We start from the raw sequence: 19,076 nt of genomic DNA, 5'->3' as shown, positions 1-19,076 counted from the left end.
ATCAAAAAAACAAACCAACCAAACAACAACAACATGGTTTAGGAGCTGTCATTTTTAGCAGTGTAATTATTCAGGTCAAAGCTATTATGTGTGGGTTTAAGAAAGTATTGCTATAGATCTCAGGAAAGTTCAGGCCAATCAGACACCTGGCTACATGCAAGAGAGGAGAGAAGCCCAGCCTGCAGCACCAACTAGCTGAGAACCTAGTGCTCCCAAGTGACTCTGGCTGTCATCACACCTCTGGAAGGCACCCTGTGACATCCGGGGAGACGAGAATGCCTTGGCTGGTATAGCTGAGCAGTGGTAGAACACTTGGAGCAGATGCATTCTTAAAATGTGAGTGTGAGGAAAGAACATGTGCATGGGCTGGCTTGGGAACTGGCGCTCACTGTCCAGTCAAGTCTCTGCTTATCCTGACTTCTCTCTGGCCTCCCTTATGACAAGGCCACCAAGGGCATAGTCCAGTATCACATAGAGAAAAAGTCACAGATTGTGTCATTAAGCCAGCCTTCCTAAAGTACTGCTGACCTTGTTTCATCAGCTCCATGTGCTGACCCGGCCAGTGTCATATCATGTTCACTGTCCTTGCTGGTCTTGTTAACAAAATGGGTTTCCCAAGCCTCAATTTCAAGAAGGGCCTCTAGCTCCATCCCCTCCAGGATCCTAGCTCTAGAAAGCCCTGATGATCAGCAGGTCACTGTTCTCCCTGTTCTTCTGTTTCTACTAAATGACCTCCTTCCAGCTATTTTTTTAAACCCATTATCTTTTCTCTGGAAATTTGTAAATATGAAAATGTAGAATTAACAGTGAATCTCTAAGTAAAACATCCATGACTCTTACAGTGAGCTGTTACAAGTCCTACTCCCCGAGAAATACACTATAACACTACATCATTAATAGCTGCGTGGCTCGGTATCGAATCTTACGATCACTCGATAGCTCTTTTATTCCCAAGCCTTTGTGCTGCCATGTTCAAGAACGTTTAAAGGTAGGGGAGAATATAGACTTGGTCTTCTAAGTCATAGGTGCTAGACTGAAATCTGGGTTCTTTCTGGTACTTTCCACCCATGAGCCTTTAGGGAATCATTGCAACTCTTGCTTTAGAAAGTGACTGTAAAGTAAAGCACTCCAGAAATACCTGTCAGGAAACAGTTCTGGAACATTGGACTATGACAGTGTGATATCACTTTGTTGGATGCAGTGAAATAACTATAATTAAGACATTACTGGAAGCAGGATGATAAAAGCATAATCTTTCACATAACATGATAAAATGCCTGAGTGGCAATATTGTATGGGTGAAGTTTCATCACTACACTTTCATGTAAGAGATCAGGTTATTTCTCCGAACTGATACTATGCAATAATAAAAATTCTAATTATATTTGTAACAGTCACACCCCAGCATAACACAAAACAGAATCTCTCTAGTTAAAAAAGGTAACAAAGAGCTGGACAGCTATCTTAGTGGTTAAGGCACCTGCCTGTGAAGCCTAAGAATCCAGGTTCGATTGCCCAGGACCCACATAAGCCAGATGCACAAGGCAGCGCATGGTCTGGAGTACATTTGCGGCCCTGGCGCACCCATTCTTTCTTTCCCCACCCCCACCTCTTTCTGTATCTCTCAAGTAGCCCTGGCTGGCCTCAAACTGCTGATCTTCCTGTCTCCACCTTTCGAGTGCCAGGTCTAAATATTTAAAGCATATTTTTTAAAAGGCACAAAGTTTTGATTCCTATTCTTGATAATCAGTTGAACAGAGACCAAAACCTAATGTGCCTTTCTCACATTTTTCTCTTCTCTTTGACTTTATATGCTATTGATTTAGACATGAGCAGTCCTGAGATGCCTTCCTCATGGCTTCATTTTGATGAACTGCTTGATCGCATGGAGAATTATCTATGTGGAAATTTTTAATCTCCTCATTTTGTTCTTCACTGACTGTACTCACACTTTTGAAGAATGAGGTATCAAGAAGGCATGAAGATTTCGGAGCTGAGCTACAATCACCATGAAACTCAAACTTTTTGTGTCGTATCTGTGAAGAGAAAAGCTGAATATAGTAAGGAGTAATAGTAGGCCACTGGTTAGGCAGAGGTTTCTAGAACTGCCACATGCCCTTATGCACACTGCTTTACCTGAGTCCTATCTGCACCTGGGCAGTCTCTACCACAGTGACATCCTCTTCATTGTAGGGAGCATCTTCAAATTCACTAGGCCTAGGGACCCAGAAAAAAGGTGAATAGTCAGTTAATAGGAACACTGATTGCTGCAACTGCTGTTTGCCACTCAGTGAATGTGAATGGATACCTGACTCAATGGCCACTTTAACCCCACCCCAGTGGCATCAACCCTAGTGGTGGCTTATTGGTTCAGAGCTTCTTTACTCCCCAAGAGTCTGCCTCTGAGCTCAGGGAACAGACTTGCTGATGTCTGGCTTCTTGGGCTCTACCCTAAGCTCAACACCCTCTGAGAGGCATGAGGAACCACCTCTCTCCTCTGTAGTAAGTAACCTTCCCCCATGATATGCAGGCAACCCTACTTAACTCAATGACCCCCACCAAAAACTAGCATGAGCATAAGATGGGGAGTAATGTGGAAGTAGTATGTCGATGAGAGAGGGTAACTGGGGGGAATCCATGTATGAAAAAAGTCAGAAATGGAAAATAAATACAAATTTGAAAAAAGGGCTGGAGAGACGGCTCAGTGGTTAAAGGTGCTTGTGGGAAATGCCTGACAGCCTGGGGTTCGATTACCCAGTTCTCACGTAAAACCAGATGTGCAAAGTGGCATATTGTGTCTGCAGTTCGTGTGCAGTGGCAGGAGGCTCTGGGTTTATTAACAAACTGGCACTGACAATTCACTCCTACATTCCCACTTAGATCTTCAGGACAGTCAGCTGCTGCCTCTGAGTACATCAGAATGCTAACCACAGCCAAAGCTAACTGACGCTTTCAGGTATGCTATTTCCTGAACAGCTAATGTCCTTGCCTCACTGTAGACTAATGACAGCTGTGCCTTTACCAAAAATGCACCACAGGGCACTGGGAAGCACTCCTGCTGTTGGTGCCTTACTGTTTCACGGAGGCTTCATAGACCCCGCTGTCTCCAGCCACAGACTCATCAGACACAGCGGCTGACACGCGAGCAGCTTTGTCTCCGGGCAGGTGGAGGCCTCTTCTTTTTGGTGATAATTTTTCCACATCTAAAGAGGGGAGAATGAGAGCATTTAGTTTTTTATTAGGAAATTATAAAATATATGTATAGTTCAGTCATGAGAATCCCAAAGGGCAGTTTCCTTTTGAAAGTCAAGGATGTTGCTTAATCATAGCAACTAATGTGAAAGAGACCAAAGCACTGTGACTTGTGAGATTTGGGAACGATGGTTATTTTAGCTGTTACTTGGGAAAACATGTTGTATTATTATTTTTTTAAATATTTTATTTTTATTTATTTGGCAGAGAAAGGGGGGAGAGAGAATGGGTGGGCCAGGGCCTCCAGCCACTGCAAGCGAACTCCAGACACATGTGCCCCTTGTGCATCTGGCTATTGTGGGTCCTAGGCAATCAAACCAGGGTCCTTTGGCTTTGCAGGCAAATGCTTTAACCACTAAGCCATCCCTCCAACCCCACATTGTATTATTATTTTTAAATTCTGAAATATTTTAAAACATAGTATTTTTAAAAAAATAAATACTAGACAGGCGTGGTGGCACCCGCCTTTTTGTTTTGGTTTGTTTATTTTTATTTATTTGACAGTGACAGAGAAAGAGGCAGACAGAGAGAGAATGGGCGTGCAAGGGCCTCCAGCCACTGCAGACGAACTCCAAATGCATGTGCCACCTTGTCCATCTGGTGTACATGGGTCCCGGTGAATAGAGCCTTGAACTGGGGTCCATAGGCTTCACAGGCAAGTGCTTAACCACTAAGCCATCTCTCCAGCCCAAATTCTGAAATATTTTAAAGCAAGACATGCACACTTTCATTTTCTTTTCTTCAGGCATTCATGATCTACTCACTACACATTTGGTCTAAGACACCCTGTGCCTCCCTCAAATATGAAGACCTTCCTATGTGGAGAGCTAACCACTCCTGCAAAGAAGTTCCCAATCTGCTCCGTGCTTGCCTCCAGCTGTCAGATTCTATGTCTCCTACACAACTATTCTATCAGAAATTAAAACGAAAATATCTTTGACTTACAGGAATACTCACTAGCTAATACCATTTTTTAAAAAAAAAACTTTTGTGCTACTGAATCTTTAGCACCAACTACCACTTAACTTTCATCTCTAACTCATATTCATACAGCAGCATCCTGCAGTGAACAAGGAGCATTCATCTAAAGCTGTGTTCTGGGCTGTAATAAGCTGCAAGCCCGCGGAGTTTCTTTCATCCTCCAGTGAGTGAGTGGAGGAGCAGGATTGGTATGCATTTCGGCCCCCCTCTGAGTCGTGACTTTACATCTTGTTAAGATGTTTAAGTTTTAAGGCTTCAGATTACAGGATTGATTGCTGCATTTTCCCTTTTATTTCTGGCAGTGGGAATGCTTTCTCCTTGATGATGAAGTGCCTTTTCTCCGCCCACCCCCCTTTGTGAGGGGTGAAGGTGATGACATGATTTATTGATTACCCCCAGGAATAACCACAGCAGACTGAAATTGACTTTGACAATGACAGAGACTGACTGTGGAAAGACTTCATAGTTATTCCAACTTGGTTTCTGTCATCTGGCAGGAACTAATGCTGAGGAGTGGAATTTATATAAAACTGACTCAACCTCACCCACAGAAAACTCTAGAGCACCCAGAGAGGGACAGAGAAAGAGAGAGAGAGGAAGGAATGGTGTCCCTCACAGAAGGTCATTACCCTCAAGAGAAGGGCAGGTGCTCCCTGAATAAATCAAGCACTGTGGCCTCTGAGGATTAGTCTTTATGGTTAAAATACACACCTTCTGCTGTTTTCACACAGGTAACTGTAAGTGATCTGCAAACGATGCCTAGGCCCCTTAGGGTAACATCTTTTGAGGTACTGGGAATATCACCCAGGAGCTGGTACGCACTAGGCAAGTGCTGTACCACCAAGCCATGCCAGGGCTAAGGATGAGTTTTCTGTGGCAGCTTTACAATGTTTAAAAAGTTAAAAGTGATTCCACAGAGCTTCAAAGGCACCTGTCTCTAGCCACAAGGTCATCGACAAACACTGTAGCAATCCAGGTGTTGCGAGTCAGGCTCAGGTTAAGTCAACATGTCTGCATGATTAGTGTCTGGGTCTCAGGATGGATAGGTGGGATAAGGACCCTGAATCATTAGTTTTTGGGGTCCCTTTCTCTTTGCCAGTCTTCGCTCTCATGTACTGGGCCCTCTGAGCTGATGGGACTTTGAGAAGTGGTCACCAGTGAACACTCCAAAAATGAATGGTCAAGAAATGTAAAGTCCTGAAAGTCTGAAAAGCAAGAATTACACAAAGGGTGCTGGGCTTTCTCCTCTTCCCCTGCATTCTCCTTCGTTCCCAAACCTGCAGTGGTCTGTGCAGGGTACAGGGCTCAGTACCATTGTTGTGGTAAACAATCATCACGACCCCAGCACACGTGCCAGACATGCTATGATGGCTTTAATCCTCTCACATGCTACAAGGGATGACTATCATCTCAACTCTGCATTTAAGGACAGGCCTGAGAGATAGGATGTCAGCTCTCCAAAGCGCCTCCAAGCACAGTGATGACCAAACTGAGAGTGCAGGGGTAGCTGTCTCCAAGGGTGATATACAACTCACCACCCACCGCACTTATGCCCATGAGAGCCCCATGGTGGCTCCCTGTTGGTGGAGCCGTTAATGGACACATTCCTCCAGTGTTTATTTTCTTTGTGGTTGATTATTAAAACGGCATTACTTGTAACTTTGTTACATCCCCAAGAGGAGGAACAAAGACCATTGAAAGTCTCACCAGCCTTAGCTCTGCCCCAGGGGTAGAATATCACACTTCAGTCTTCCATATTAGAAACCAAAAAACAACTTGTATTCATCTATGTTCTCAAAGATCTGGATTGACCAAGCAATGAAAACTTAGAATTACTAAGGCCCTAAATGCAAGGAACCTGCTTCTTGAGATAGCAAGCCCATGGCTCTACGGAAGCTGTCCTTTCTGTATGGCAGGGCACACCCACAGGTGTTTCTTGCAGGAGCAGAATCTGCACTTCACACTGTACCTCAAGCTAGCTCTAAATGGATCATCCTTCTGGGAACACTTGGCAATAGGAGCACTGTCTTCTCTTTACAACCACATCTCACATATTCACAGAGGAAAACAGTGGTTAAAAATGCAATTCTTATAAGAGGCTGGATGGTGGCGCATGCCTTTCATTCCAGCGCTCAGGAGGCAAAGGTAGGAGGGTCAAACTGGGCTAGAGCAAGAGCCTACGTTAAAATAAATAAAGACAAAAGGAAAAAATAAAGAAAAGAAATTCTCCTTGTTCCTGTTTTATACACACAAGCAGGAGGGAGGACACTCAATTGCAATCTTTCAGGTGCTGCAACTGGGAAAGCAGCCAGAAGATGGCAGAGTAGTGCCGGACACTGGACTCAATGGCCTCCAATTAACTTAAGCAGAAGAGGAGTCTTGCATGAAACAAAAACTGTATTTATATAGAACTCCCTGAGCAACCTAAACATTGAACCTTGGTACTAATTAGCTGATATGCTAATTGACTTTGTTTTAATCTGTTTTAGGCCAATGTTGAAAAGAAAGTCCCGTTTTCTGCATTGCTACTTCAGAGCCACAATCCACTGTTCACATACCCTTCCAGGCAGCTGGAACCTGCCACACAGGGTCTCTGGGCTACAGAACAGGTATCAACGAGGGAATACACTAAGAAGGAAAGCTGTTATACCCTCCTCCCCAAGGCAGGGTCTCACTATAGCCCAGGTTGATCTAGAAGTCATTTTGTGGCCAGAGTGACCTCAAAGTCACATTAGTCCCCTACCTCACCTTTCTCACTGCTGGGATTATAGGCATGAACTACCATACTCAGCTGCAGTTTTTATTTTTATTTTGTGGTACCAGGGGATGGAACACAGGATCCTGTGCATGCTAAGGAAGCTCTTTATCACCGATGTATATATGTGTGTGTATGTATATCCTGATTTGATAAAGAAAAAAGTTTAGGTATATGAATACACAGTCCTTACACGAAGCCAAAATGAATATACTCACAGTAAGACCATACCAATTCCTTGTGGGAAAGATGTATGTAGTCCCTCCTCTTAAAATGGCTCAGAGGGAACACATGGAAACCATGGCGTGCATTTACCTGCTGTTCGTTCATACAGTGGCTCTCCGGCACAGTCATCATCCTCTAAAAGAGGCTGGGGTGCTCCTACTGAGTCCGCACCTAGCACAACCTGATTCTCAGCAAGTCCAATGTCTGCAAAATGGCTGCTCAAGTCACAATCTTCAAAGTCGGTAGTGAACTGATTGAGGGTGTCATGAGAAGACACGGGGAATGTGCTGTCCAACACCAAAGGAGAGCCAGGAGGGGATAAGGAGGAAAGGGAGGACCTGGAGGATAGAGACGTCACAGACTTGGGGGCCTCAGTCAGTGGGGGAGTGTGGCCAGTGGCTGAGGCTGCCACCCCACAATGTCCACTTTGGCCAGGCTGGCTGGGGGACTTGACCACCTCGTTCTCATGGATGGTGGTGATAGGTCCAGAAGGCATGTAGCCACCCTTCTCTTGCAGAAGGAAGTCCAGTTTATACTGATAGTCCATGTCTATCTGATCACCCTGACTGCTGTAATAGAGTTCAGTAGAACTGAGGGAGTTGAGCGATCCTCTGCTGGAGGTGTTCAGCGAGCCCCGGCTGGATGCCAAGGACCCCAGGCTGCTCCCAGACGACATGGACAGCGTGCTGGAGGAGAGGCTGGGGAAAGAAAAGCACACTGCAAAAATCTGCCACCTAGCAGGAAACCCAACCACAGTATCTCCTGCTTCCTTCAGAGCCTAAAGTGGGAAGCCAGGGCAGTCCAAGAATCAAATCCATGATCAGACCCAAGAAACCTGCTCTCAGAACATGCAGCCCTCCTTATTCACTAGTGTTATCAACCTTGACTTCCAGATACTCTTTCACTAATAAGTCAGTAGTTCTTATTAAAAGCTGATAAGTCTTTTGCAAAGAAAACTCAAATGCCTATTTGCAAGTTAATTAGCACAGCTAACTATAGGCAACTTTGCAAATGAAAATACTGAAAGAATCATTCTAACAAAGTGTTAATGTACATGCTACTTTGACAACCATATATATATACACACATATATATATGTACACACACATATATGTATGCATATACATACATATACACATACATACATACATACATACATACACACACACACACACACATTTAGAGGGGGTTGTGGAGATGGCTCAGTGGTTAAATACATTTGCTTGCAAAGCCTGCTGGCCATATTCCTTAGCACCCAAATAAAAGCCAGATGCAATCTGAAGCTAGTGGTTGTGGCAGCCTAAGAGTATGTCTCAGAAGGTGGAGTATAGCCACCTTTAGGTTGTCTCTGAATCCTGTATGTGCCTGTGGCATGTGTTCTCATTCCCTCTCTCTCTCTTTCTCTCTCTCTCTCACACATACACACAAATTCAAAAGATTACACAAGACCCTCGAGTTCCCTCACTTTTCTTCTTCTCTGTGGGTGAATGTAGGATATTTTTCTAACGAGTATAAGAGATTATGTAGACAACTATTTTAAAGTAGATTTTCCCCTACTTTTCCTTTGTAAAACATAGGAAAATGGCACAAGTGTATTATTTTCTTAAGCTTTTACTGACATTTAGACATACTTTTTTCTGATAACTTATTTCCAATACATTACAAATATGATCTTAAAGTTACAGAAAAAACATCTATGTGGCTTTAAATCTGGTAACTCAAACATTAAGTGTACTAGCATAACTATTTTACTTATTATTAAATAACTGAAAAATAACCAAAGGTAACCAAAAATAGTTACAATATGCCTAAATGACAGAAAAAAATTTTTCTCCAAGGACCTAGCAAGACTTACCTTTTAAGTTGTGAATGCAAATAAGTAGTTAATTTAGTAGTTTCTTCAAGTTTTTGTAGCAGTTCTTTCCTTCTCTCTTCCAATTTCAATCTGGAAAAAAAGACAGAAATACATGTGCAAATGATTATGAAACAAAAATTGAAAGGAAAGAGAAGACCTTCAATATACAAGAAATACACGTGAGGAGGGGAAGTCTGAATGCATGTGACAGAAAATGGGAATTTGGACAAGGCTTCCCAGACATGATAAATGGGTTCATGCCCAACCACCAAAGCTATGCAAACTTTAAGATGTCCGTAGTGTAAAATTTGTCCCAGAGGATAAACCACACAGCCTTGTGAGTCAAGAGGAATAGCACACAGGAAGCCTAAACCAAGACCACAGAACTCTAAACAGGTCTGTAGTTTGGCTTCGTATTACAAAACATTAGATAGCAATAACAAGATACAAAGGGTCACCTTGGTACTGAATTTAGTAAGGGTTGTTCCAAAATAATAAGTGATGGTGAAAACTCAAATCTTACTTTCCTTAGTTTTAAAATCTAAGAAAGGTTAGTCCATGTTGCTGCTGTGGGCTTAACTGTTTGAACAAGAAGACCTCAAAGTGATTTGCTTTCCTAGCCACATTGCATCTCATCACATGCACCAGATTACCATACAATTTTATACACATCCAACTGGAAAACATTATGAGTGCTTTTAAATTAGAGTAATTATGGGATTATATATTGAAAACTAGCTCATTTAAAACTAGATCAAACATCCGAGGTGAGGCTTTGAGCATGTACAAGGAATCCCTATCGTCTGAGGGTCTTTAGACATTATTCAGACAGAGAGGATTTGGAAAAAGAGTGCCTCAGTTCCTGGCTTTGGACTTGCTTTTATGTGCTCTGTATTCTCTGGCAAGTCACAAGTCAAGGGTCTGACCTTTCTCATCAGTAAACAGTGACTACCATCCTCCTGTGACTACCTGATAAGGCAGTTAAAGGGATCAGGTAGAGTAATGTATGTGGAAGTGCTCTGTAGACGATAAAAAACAATCACTCTTGTTCAAAGCTTCAGCCTACTCTGCAAAGTGGTGATATAAAAAATCAGCCACTTTGGTTTGGAGAAAAAAAAAAATTTCTCTAATTTCCAGCCTCTTTGAAATGTTATGCATGTTTTAGGTGGTAAGAAAATAGGCTCATTTTATTTATAGGTATCTAGCCCTTTGATGTGTCCACAACATACTTTCTGTTATATGTCAAAATTAAAAAGTAATTCTGGCTGTTTTATTTAGTACTTCAAGGCATGATAAGTTTTTCTCCCACAGCTTTTAAACAGTTTAGAAAGGGGAACAGTACTTTTTAATCTCCCAAACATAAACAACAACTCAAGAAAGGGGAAAAAAATTAACACCAAGACTAACTGAACTATGTACATAAAGGTCTGGAGAGAATCTGAGCACTTAAAACTCATGTCTTTGATAAGAAAAATATTATTAAATCAGTTTTAAAACCAAGCATTACTTCTATTAACACAAAAGCCTGTTCTGGCGTCTTGAGGAGGCTGTGGTATGACATGTCACCAGGATGCCCTGTCCTGTTCCCCATGCAGTGCTCAGGGACTGCTCTGCCAGCTCCTCCAGGCTGACTCTCCCCCACTGGTACTTGGCTGCTGTGTTTATGTTCCCATGTCTCCCAAAATGGCCTCAAGGTCTTAGAAGGCAGTATCATCTCTTTCTCCCTCCTCTACCTGGGCTTCTTTCTGATGTCACTGGAAACAAAGACATTAGGGACAGCCACAGAAACCTCCTAGTGGGGCAAGAATCTCTGGTACTGATGTCGTCAGCAAGCTCTGCGAGGCGGGGACAGCTGAAAATCTTTAGAGTCCAGGCATCCTTACTGCGGGAGACTTCTCCAACTTCCTGGAAAATTCTAAGCCCTTTCCTGAGATGCATCTCTCTCCTCCAGGTCTTGTCCAGCTCTCTGGAGCCTAAAAGATCCCTCTCCCTAGTCCTGCTTATCCAATGCTCACCCTTCCATCGTCTTTAACCTTCACCCCCTCTAGCCCCAGCACTCTGCCAGGGGCTGGAGAAGCACTGCCTGGCCTCTCCTGAACTCACAGCTTTGCCCCTGAGGAAACTTTTATACCTTCTACAGAATAAAGCCTTTCCTTGCCTATTATAAACAGCTCCTCATGCCTCAGCCAACTTGCTTTAAAAAAAAATTCAGGGGCTGGAGAGATGGCGTAGCGGTTGAGCGCTTGCCTGTGAAGCCTAAGGACCCCGGTTCGAGGCTCGGTTCCCCAGGACTCACGTTAGCCAGATGCACAAGGGGGCGCACGCGTCTGGAGTTCGTTTGCAGTGGCTGGAAGCCCTGGTGCGCCCATTCTCTCTCTCTCCCTCTATCTGTCTTTCTCTCTGTGTCTGTCGCTCTCAAATAAATAAATAATTTTAAAAAAAATTCAGGAGGATGAAGTGATCGCTTAAGAGATAAAGAATTTATAACTCAAGCCTGAAAACCTGGGTTCAATGTCCCCCAAACCCTGTGTAAAAAGCCAGAAGCCATGGTGAGCTTCTGGGATCCCAGCACTCTGATGGTGAGATGGGAAGTGGGGGCAGGAGAATGTCCGTGAAGTTCTCTATAAGTACAGCAAAAGGAACAATGGCAGAGCATAATCTAGTGAAAGCCTGCCTCAAAGGAAGTGGACAAATGAGGACATACTGACTTCCACACATGCATTGCAGCACACATGCACCAGGCACGGATGCCCAGACACACATACACAACAACAACAACAGAATTTTTTAAACAATTAGGACATCTTGGCAATTTCAAGGCTAAAACCCCAAGAATTTGTGAGATCTCATCAGCTATAAAAAGTACAATGTAAGATATGTCAATAGAAGATTGTAGAAGAGAATATGAAATATGCACAGTGTGGCTACACTGCATGACTTCCTTTACTGGAGAGCAATTTCTCTTCAGATGATGATGATCCCTCTCCAACGTGAGTCCCTCTGGCTCCGGCAGGTGCGCTGTCCTACCACTAGATGGCAATCTCAGTTACTGCTGTGGGGCTCAGTAGCCTAGCTGTAGCAAGGCTCAGGGACACTAGGTTTTGTGAAAAAAACTCTATTTCCCAAAAGCATCCATGGCCACTCACTGTCTTAACATTGAGGAAACACATGACTTGCAAAGGAATTCTCTTACGTTCTAAGGCCCCAGTTTCAGCTGTACAGCATCAATTAGCAGAGCAGAAATAAAGAGTGAAGAACAAGAAAAGGCGACAGAGGGGAAAGGAAAAAGCATTATCAAGTCCTGAACCTACTATGTTCCCACTTGGGGAATAAGAGACTTGGTGCTCGCCACAGCAGTAGTAGGTTCTTCTTTTGGACATGCAAAACCCCGAGCCTAAGTGGATAAAGCACTTGCCCAAGCATGAGTTCCTGAGTTTGAATCTCCAGAACACATGTAAAAGCCAGAAGCTGTAATTCCAGCATGGTGACAGTGAGACAGGAGGAGAATTTCCTGGAGGCTCTCAGAGCTGTGAATGAGAGACTCTGCTTCAAATAGGGTGGAAGATGAGGACCCATGCTTAAACACTGTCCTCTAACCTCCACATACAGTCCAAGGCACGCATGCCCATCTCCTCTCTCCTCCCTCTACATACACATAACAGTGAGAGCCTTGAGCAACCAACAGCTGTTCAAGCAGGAAAGCATGAACACCTCAATTTCCTACTGCAACATATGGTGAGAATGTGTCTTTGACCATTGAAGATGCTAGAAAGACTAGTGCGTACTAATGTGCAATACCAAATGGCTTAATTTCCAAAGATTTAGAATATCAGTATATTACAAACATAAAATATGTATGTTTTTCTTTCTAGTAATATCTGATCAGACAGGCCAGGCAGACGTCATAAATTAGTCAGCTACCCATACTGTCTATTCCCCATGGGACACAACCCACATAGCTGTTCCTCACTAAACATTATCTTTATTTTATAGAGGTATTTTATAGCTCCTGCTAAGTTCTAACCTGCTGCTGGAATTTTGACAGTTATGTATGTGCAAACCAAAGTATAAAAGTCACTTAGGAACAAATCATCCCTAATAAAAAAGACAAGCAAGACATCATGCCTGTAAATGTGGACTAAGATAAGTAAATAAATGTGTTCTCTATCTCCCTGCACAAAGCCAAGGGCAGCCTATAAGGCCTTCTTGGATTTACTGGCTACAAAGTAGACCAGCCGAGATGGATTTGGCACATAAGATGTGTGTGACTGCAGTGGACACTCCACATCCCAAGTTCTATATTCGAGAAGTCAACCAACCATGAGTCAAGATATTTATGAAAAAAAATAATAAAATCTGCACCTGTACTGATCATGTAGTCTTTTCTTTCCTGTGTCATTGTTCCGTAAACGGTATTGCATGACAATTATTTTCATAGTATTTACATTGTAGTAGGTATTATAATTAATTATAAATTATTCAAAGTATATGGGTGGATATGTGTAGGTTATATGCAAATGCCACCAATTTCTATAAGACACTTACTGGATTTTGGTATGGGGACCTAGAACCAATCCCTTGTGGATATCAAAGAATTATTAGATGTAACATTTGCTTAGTGCTACATAATACATAAAATATTACTGGTGTTTTATACATGGCCAATACAAAAGCTAAACAATTTAATTATATTTATTGACAATAGCTATTACTCTTCTGTCCTGGACGTTTAAATTATACAAATGTAAACAGAGGTAAGCCAGCCTTGCCTTCTCATCCGTAACTTTTTGTGCCTGTTGGTGTTTGTCAAATGGGTCGCTACTCGGCCAGTATTTCTCATACTCTATAGCAGCTTTCCCTCTTGATTCCTGCGCACGGACCCTAAAAGTAGGATCCTATTGCCAGATAGAAGATTCTTGATCACCATTTTAACTCACAAAAGTCTCTCTCCCAAAATGATTCATCATAGTGTGCATCTACTAGCACCTAACTGGGAATGTTTTTTCCCCCAACCCTTGTGATTTTTATATGTTTTGATCTTTAAAAATATAAACATTTATTAAAAGATTAGAAGGCAAAAGGCCAAGAATATAAAAGAAATAAAGAAACTGGGGCTGGGGAGATGGCTTCCTGGCTAAACATGCTTGCTTGCAAAACCTGCCAGCTTGGGCTCAATGCCCTCATACCCAATAAAGCTGGATGCAAAAAACAGTGGTGCAAACATCAGGAGTGTGTTTGTAGCAGCAGCAAGAGACCATGATGCAAACACACACACACAAAATTAAAAACTTAGGGCTGAAGAAGTGGATCAGCAGTTAAAGGTGTTTGCCTGCAAAGTCTGCTGCCCAGGTTCACTCTCCTACTACCCACATAAAGCCAGATGCACAAAGGGGCACATGCATCTGGAATACATTTACAGCAGCAAGAGGCCCTGGCATATGCATGCAAGCCTTTTTGTGTATGCGTGTGCACACACTGTTTCTTTCTCTTGCTCGCCTCACAAGCAAATAACTTTCTAAAAACTTATTTCTAGGTCATGTGGATTCACCCTTTTGTCCTGGGCAGGTACTATCCTTGCACATGTCAACCTTTAAGATGTAACAGTGTGGACGGTTTTGAAGAGCCATGTGGTCTACCCCAAAGTAGATATCTCACCAAGCAAGGCCTAGGTGCAGGGCTCTAATACAGGTGTGTTCATGTCCAACCAGTTCCCACACCAGTTCCCTTGATTAACATTCCAGTTGATCCATTTACAGAACTGGGATTCTTTTAGAATAAAGAATCAATTCACATCTTCCCATAGAAAGAGCAGAAAATTTCTTAGCATATTCTCCTCAGCCTCAGAACAAGGTTTCAAATGACAAAATCCAAGGAACATTTTGTGACCAGTTAAGATATCAAGGGAGCAAGCTGTCTTTTCCTTTCCTTGTGAAATTAAAAGCAATAAACTTTTGAATTCTTGTGAGTAATAAAACTTCGAATAGGAAGCCTCTGTTGCTGTAAGCATCGAGATAATTTTTCTTATCGGAGTGCAATAGTTTATAGCTATTGTTATCAGACTCAGTCAGTGATGTACTGCATTCCTGATTTTATGTCAACATTCCTTAGTTATTGGACATCTGTCATGAGCTATTCACATTTCTCATGCAGAGGAACCGATACTGTGAAGCAGAAGGAGGGCAAGCTTTATTGCTCTACAGAAAGTCCCTTTGTGCTGTTTCTCTGTCCTCTAACAACAGATGCAATGGAGATTTCTGGGGAAAATGTCTTCAGATGAGATACAGCCACAAGGAAACAGACCTCTCTGCCAGAGCCCTGCTGGGCGCAGCCCGCACGGACACCAGCTCCTCTTCCAGCCGCTGCCTCTCAGCTTCTAGGCGCTCTAGTTCATCTTGGGTGCGTTTCTGCGGTGTGACGAACTGCAGCTCCTTCAGAAGTTCTTCCTTCTCATGGATGAGCATCAGCTTCTCCTTTTCAATGTCAAGCGCCCCAGGCCATGCCTCACTGTCCAACTTTGACAGTTCAATTTTTAAGTTGGCCATGCTGAAAGACAGAAGAGGCACACATGTATTTAGGACACTGGAAAGGCAAGCACAAATCATGGTTGAGCCTGAGGTGGAACTGTAGTCCACATCTCTGGGGCTTGCCAGGCAGTGAGCTGCAGCCCAACCTCTCGAGCAGAGGACTATGGGCAGGCACCCCTCATTCATGGAGTGATGGGAGGGTACCTGGAAGGCTTCATTTAAAAAAACTAGGGTGCCCCCAAATGCCATTATTATAGATTTTATTCCTGTAGATAAAGATGCTTTTCTCGGGGCTGGAGGGATAGCTCAGAGGTTACAGCGCTTACCTGCAAAAACTAAGGACCCAGGTTCAATTCCCTAGTACCCATGTAAAGCCAGATGCACAAGGTGGCACATGCATTGGAGTTCATTTGCAGAGGCTATAGGCCCTGGTGTGCTCACATTCTCTCTCTCTCTCTTAAATAAAATAAAATATTTATTTATAAATAATTTTTAAGATGCTTTTCTCTAGTAAAATGGTAACTCCCAGGGCAGGTTAAGTAGAAACTGGGTTATTCACAGATCAGGGATGAAGAAGGGAGAAGGGGGCAGTGCTTGGCTAAGCAGTATTAAGGCAAAGGCTGTCTACTGAGGTTCCACATCACCAAGGACAAGGGGACAGGGCCTGGACTGCTCCCATTCACATTCTCTTTATGTCTCAAGCTAGAAATTCTCCTTTTCATCAGAGTCTTGAGAGATATCGTATCAGTACATCACACGTTACTGCGCCTGACCTATGTTCCTCTTGTAATTGGCTCTTTGGTTGTACATGAACAGGCACAGTGGACCTTCACCAGCACAGACAGCGGGCGTGGCACCATGGAGTCACAATAGGTGTTGAAGTATGGGAGATAAAGAAGAGAGGGAAACAGGAAAAGGTACCAAAGGCAAATTCTCTATTTTCATTAATTTTACCTGACCCTGGAATTCACTGTCTAGAGCTCCACCACAGATAGTTAATAAGATAAATGTTAATTCAGTATGAATGCCTTGAACCTACTGAATCAAAGAACTTGATCTACAGTACTATAAAGATACTCAGAACTTTTTACAAAGCAAATAGCAGGAAGCTCTTCTAACCAGAAAGGACAAAATCCGGTGAACTTTGCACACAGCTGACACTGACACAGGAACCTATGTACCTATACAAATGATAATGGTTACTTTGGATAGTGTTACAAAACACATCCAATGATGGAAAACACATAAAAAGGGAGATTTTTCTTCTTTTTTTGATAAAGCAGTTATAAAGGTAAGGAAAAAATAGTAAGCAACAACAAAAACTCAGAATGAAGATGGACATGGTCTACATTGTTGTGCTGTAAGTTTCTTATTTTAGTTAAAAATAAAATTTCCAGGCTGGAGAAGTGTCTTAGTGGTTAAGGAACTTGCCTAAAGACAAAGGACCCAGGTTTGATTCCCCAGGACCCACATAAGCCAGATGCACAAGGTGGCTCATGCATCTGGAGCTCATTTGCAGTGGCTGGAGGCCTTGGTGTGTGCATTCTTTCTCTTTCTCTCTCTCTCAAATGAATAAATGAAATTGCCATCTTCTGGTGGTGACCACTAGGGTGACTTAAAACTCACCAAAGTACTAAGAAGTGACAGTGGAGTGTTCAGCACTAAGTGAGACATCTCTATCACGCCCTCCCAGACTCAGGGATCATTCTGGAAGAGATGGCTGAAAGAATGTAAGAGTCAAAGAAAGGGGTAGAGTGCTAACAATACTGTCTTCCAGACACGATGTGGCCTTGACATTAATGACCCTACAGTGGCTGATGCTACCTCCATGAGACCTGCACAATGGGAGGGAAAAAAATGACAACATCAAAATAGAAGAAAGATTAGTTGGAAAGAAGAAGTCAGTAGAAAAGGGTTTAGGAGGGGAAAGAGGATGGTGTGAGGGGATTATAATCATGGTACATTGTTTATATTTATGGAAGTTATAATAAAAAGTTTAAAAAGGTCATCTTAGATGGGTACTGACACATAGTGTCCTTGGGACTCTCACTCACCACTGACACTTGTAGTAGATGTAACATTGGCTATTCTTCAGCTTTAGCCCTAAGACCATAAACTGTCTCAACATACTGGAAAATTACTCAAGTTGCTAAATAAGCATGATATCATTAGCTTCATTAAGCATCACCAGAAACTTTCAAATAAAATTCCAAACAGCACAGCAATGCAACCAAATGGCAAAGAACCAACTGAGATGGTAAGAATGTAAAGTGATTCCCATAGCCTCATGTGCTTGAATCCTTCACCCCCAGCAGGTAGCACTGTTTAGGAAGGATAGGGGGTCTTGCTGAAAGAAGGGTACCAATCAGAGTGGATCTAGAGGTGCTATAGCCCAACTCTGCTTAGTATTCTCTCTCTCTAGCTACTTCCTCCCTGCTGACGTAATGATGCAATGCTGGTTGTCTACTCCTGCCATGTTTTCCCCACCAGGACAAGCTTCTTCTTGAAACTGTAAACCAAAACAAACCATTTCTTTCCTTTACCTTCTTCTGGTCAGTTATTTTGCTCCAGCATTGAGAAAGTGGTTGATACACCAACTTCCTAAATTTTGGTGTGATCAAATTATCAGCTAAGCTGGGAGCAGAAGCATAGTACAAGAAAGACATCCATCTATTTTTTGAGATCACGAGCATTTATTAGGCATTAACATTTATGACTCTGGGGTAGAAAATATGGGCAAATGTTGCATACACTCTGTCTAGGAGCATATAGTATAGCCAATGGCTAGTCCCCATCAAACAAAGCTCAAGCTGATCCAAAGAAAGCAAGATGAATCCACAAGAAAACAAAGTACAGAGCTGGTACTCCTTATTCTGAGTCTAGACATTTGCCTTCAGAAAACCAGACATGGTAGAATCAAGGATGCTACAGATCTGACCCAATCATAACAAGAGGACCACATGTGGCATCCTTGAGCAGACTCCATACCAAAGGCCAACCCCTTAATACTTTCTGAAAGCAAGGCCCCAGCCTGAGCTCGAGAAGGAGAGAACAAAATATACGGTTTTTCCCCCCTACCTACTGGGGAAAATTAGAAGACTTTAAAATGAGCTTAGTTAAGTGTTCAGAATGACTCAGGGACTTGTTCAAGGTCAGGTGGTTAATGTTTGGGGATTGAAGTTCAAGTTTCTTTTCAGTAAATTGAAGAACCAATATTAAATATTAGAAACATTGACTAATATAGAGGCAAATATTGTATTTATTTCACTCTTTAAATGCCAGATAACCTCTAAGATCTATGAACAATTACTTTGAAGTGTTCATACTCTCTAGTAATGTGGATAAACTTTCATATCTAATGGTTTTCCTCACAGTATGAACCACCACACCCTAACAGGTTCTCAGTTGAGCTTTTCGTGCTTACAGGGGAAAAAATGAGATATTTCTTGGTTCCCTTTATGGTGACAATGACTTCTTCCTAATG

General features: G+C 42.6%; 1 protein-coding gene across 2 annotated transcripts in view; it reads right to left on the bottom strand.

Moving 5' to 3' along the window:
* Positions 1–19,076, bottom strand: part of Wwc2 (WW and C2 domain containing 2) — a 250,300-nt gene that overhangs the window by 54,022 nt on the left and 177,202 nt on the right. The window contains exons 9-14 of one of the 2 annotated variants that reach the window (XM_045141686.1): positions 15,369–15,611; positions 9,069–9,158; positions 7,304–7,911; positions 3,074–3,203; positions 2,137–2,217; positions 1,950–2,051 (exon numbers count right to left, since the gene is read on the bottom strand). In XM_045141686.1, coding sequence (XP_044997621.1) covers positions 1,950–2,051; positions 2,137–2,217; positions 3,074–3,203; positions 7,304–7,911; positions 9,069–9,158; positions 15,369–15,611 — 1,254 coding nt within the window. The remainder of the gene's footprint in view (positions 1–1,949; positions 2,052–2,136; positions 2,218–3,073; positions 3,204–7,303; positions 7,912–9,068; positions 9,159–15,368; positions 15,612–19,076) is intronic. The other variant, XM_004657110.2, reaches the window with a different exon arrangement.

The sequence above is a fragment of the Jaculus jaculus genome, chromosome 1 (genome assembly GCF_020740685.1).
Source record: "Jaculus jaculus isolate mJacJac1 chromosome 1, mJacJac1.mat.Y.cur, whole genome shotgun sequence".
NCBI lineage: Eukaryota > Metazoa > Chordata > Mammalia > Rodentia > Dipodidae > Jaculus > Jaculus jaculus.
The sequence above is the reverse complement of the archived record's forward strand: the minus strand, read 5'-3'. Positions and strand labels throughout refer to the sequence as shown.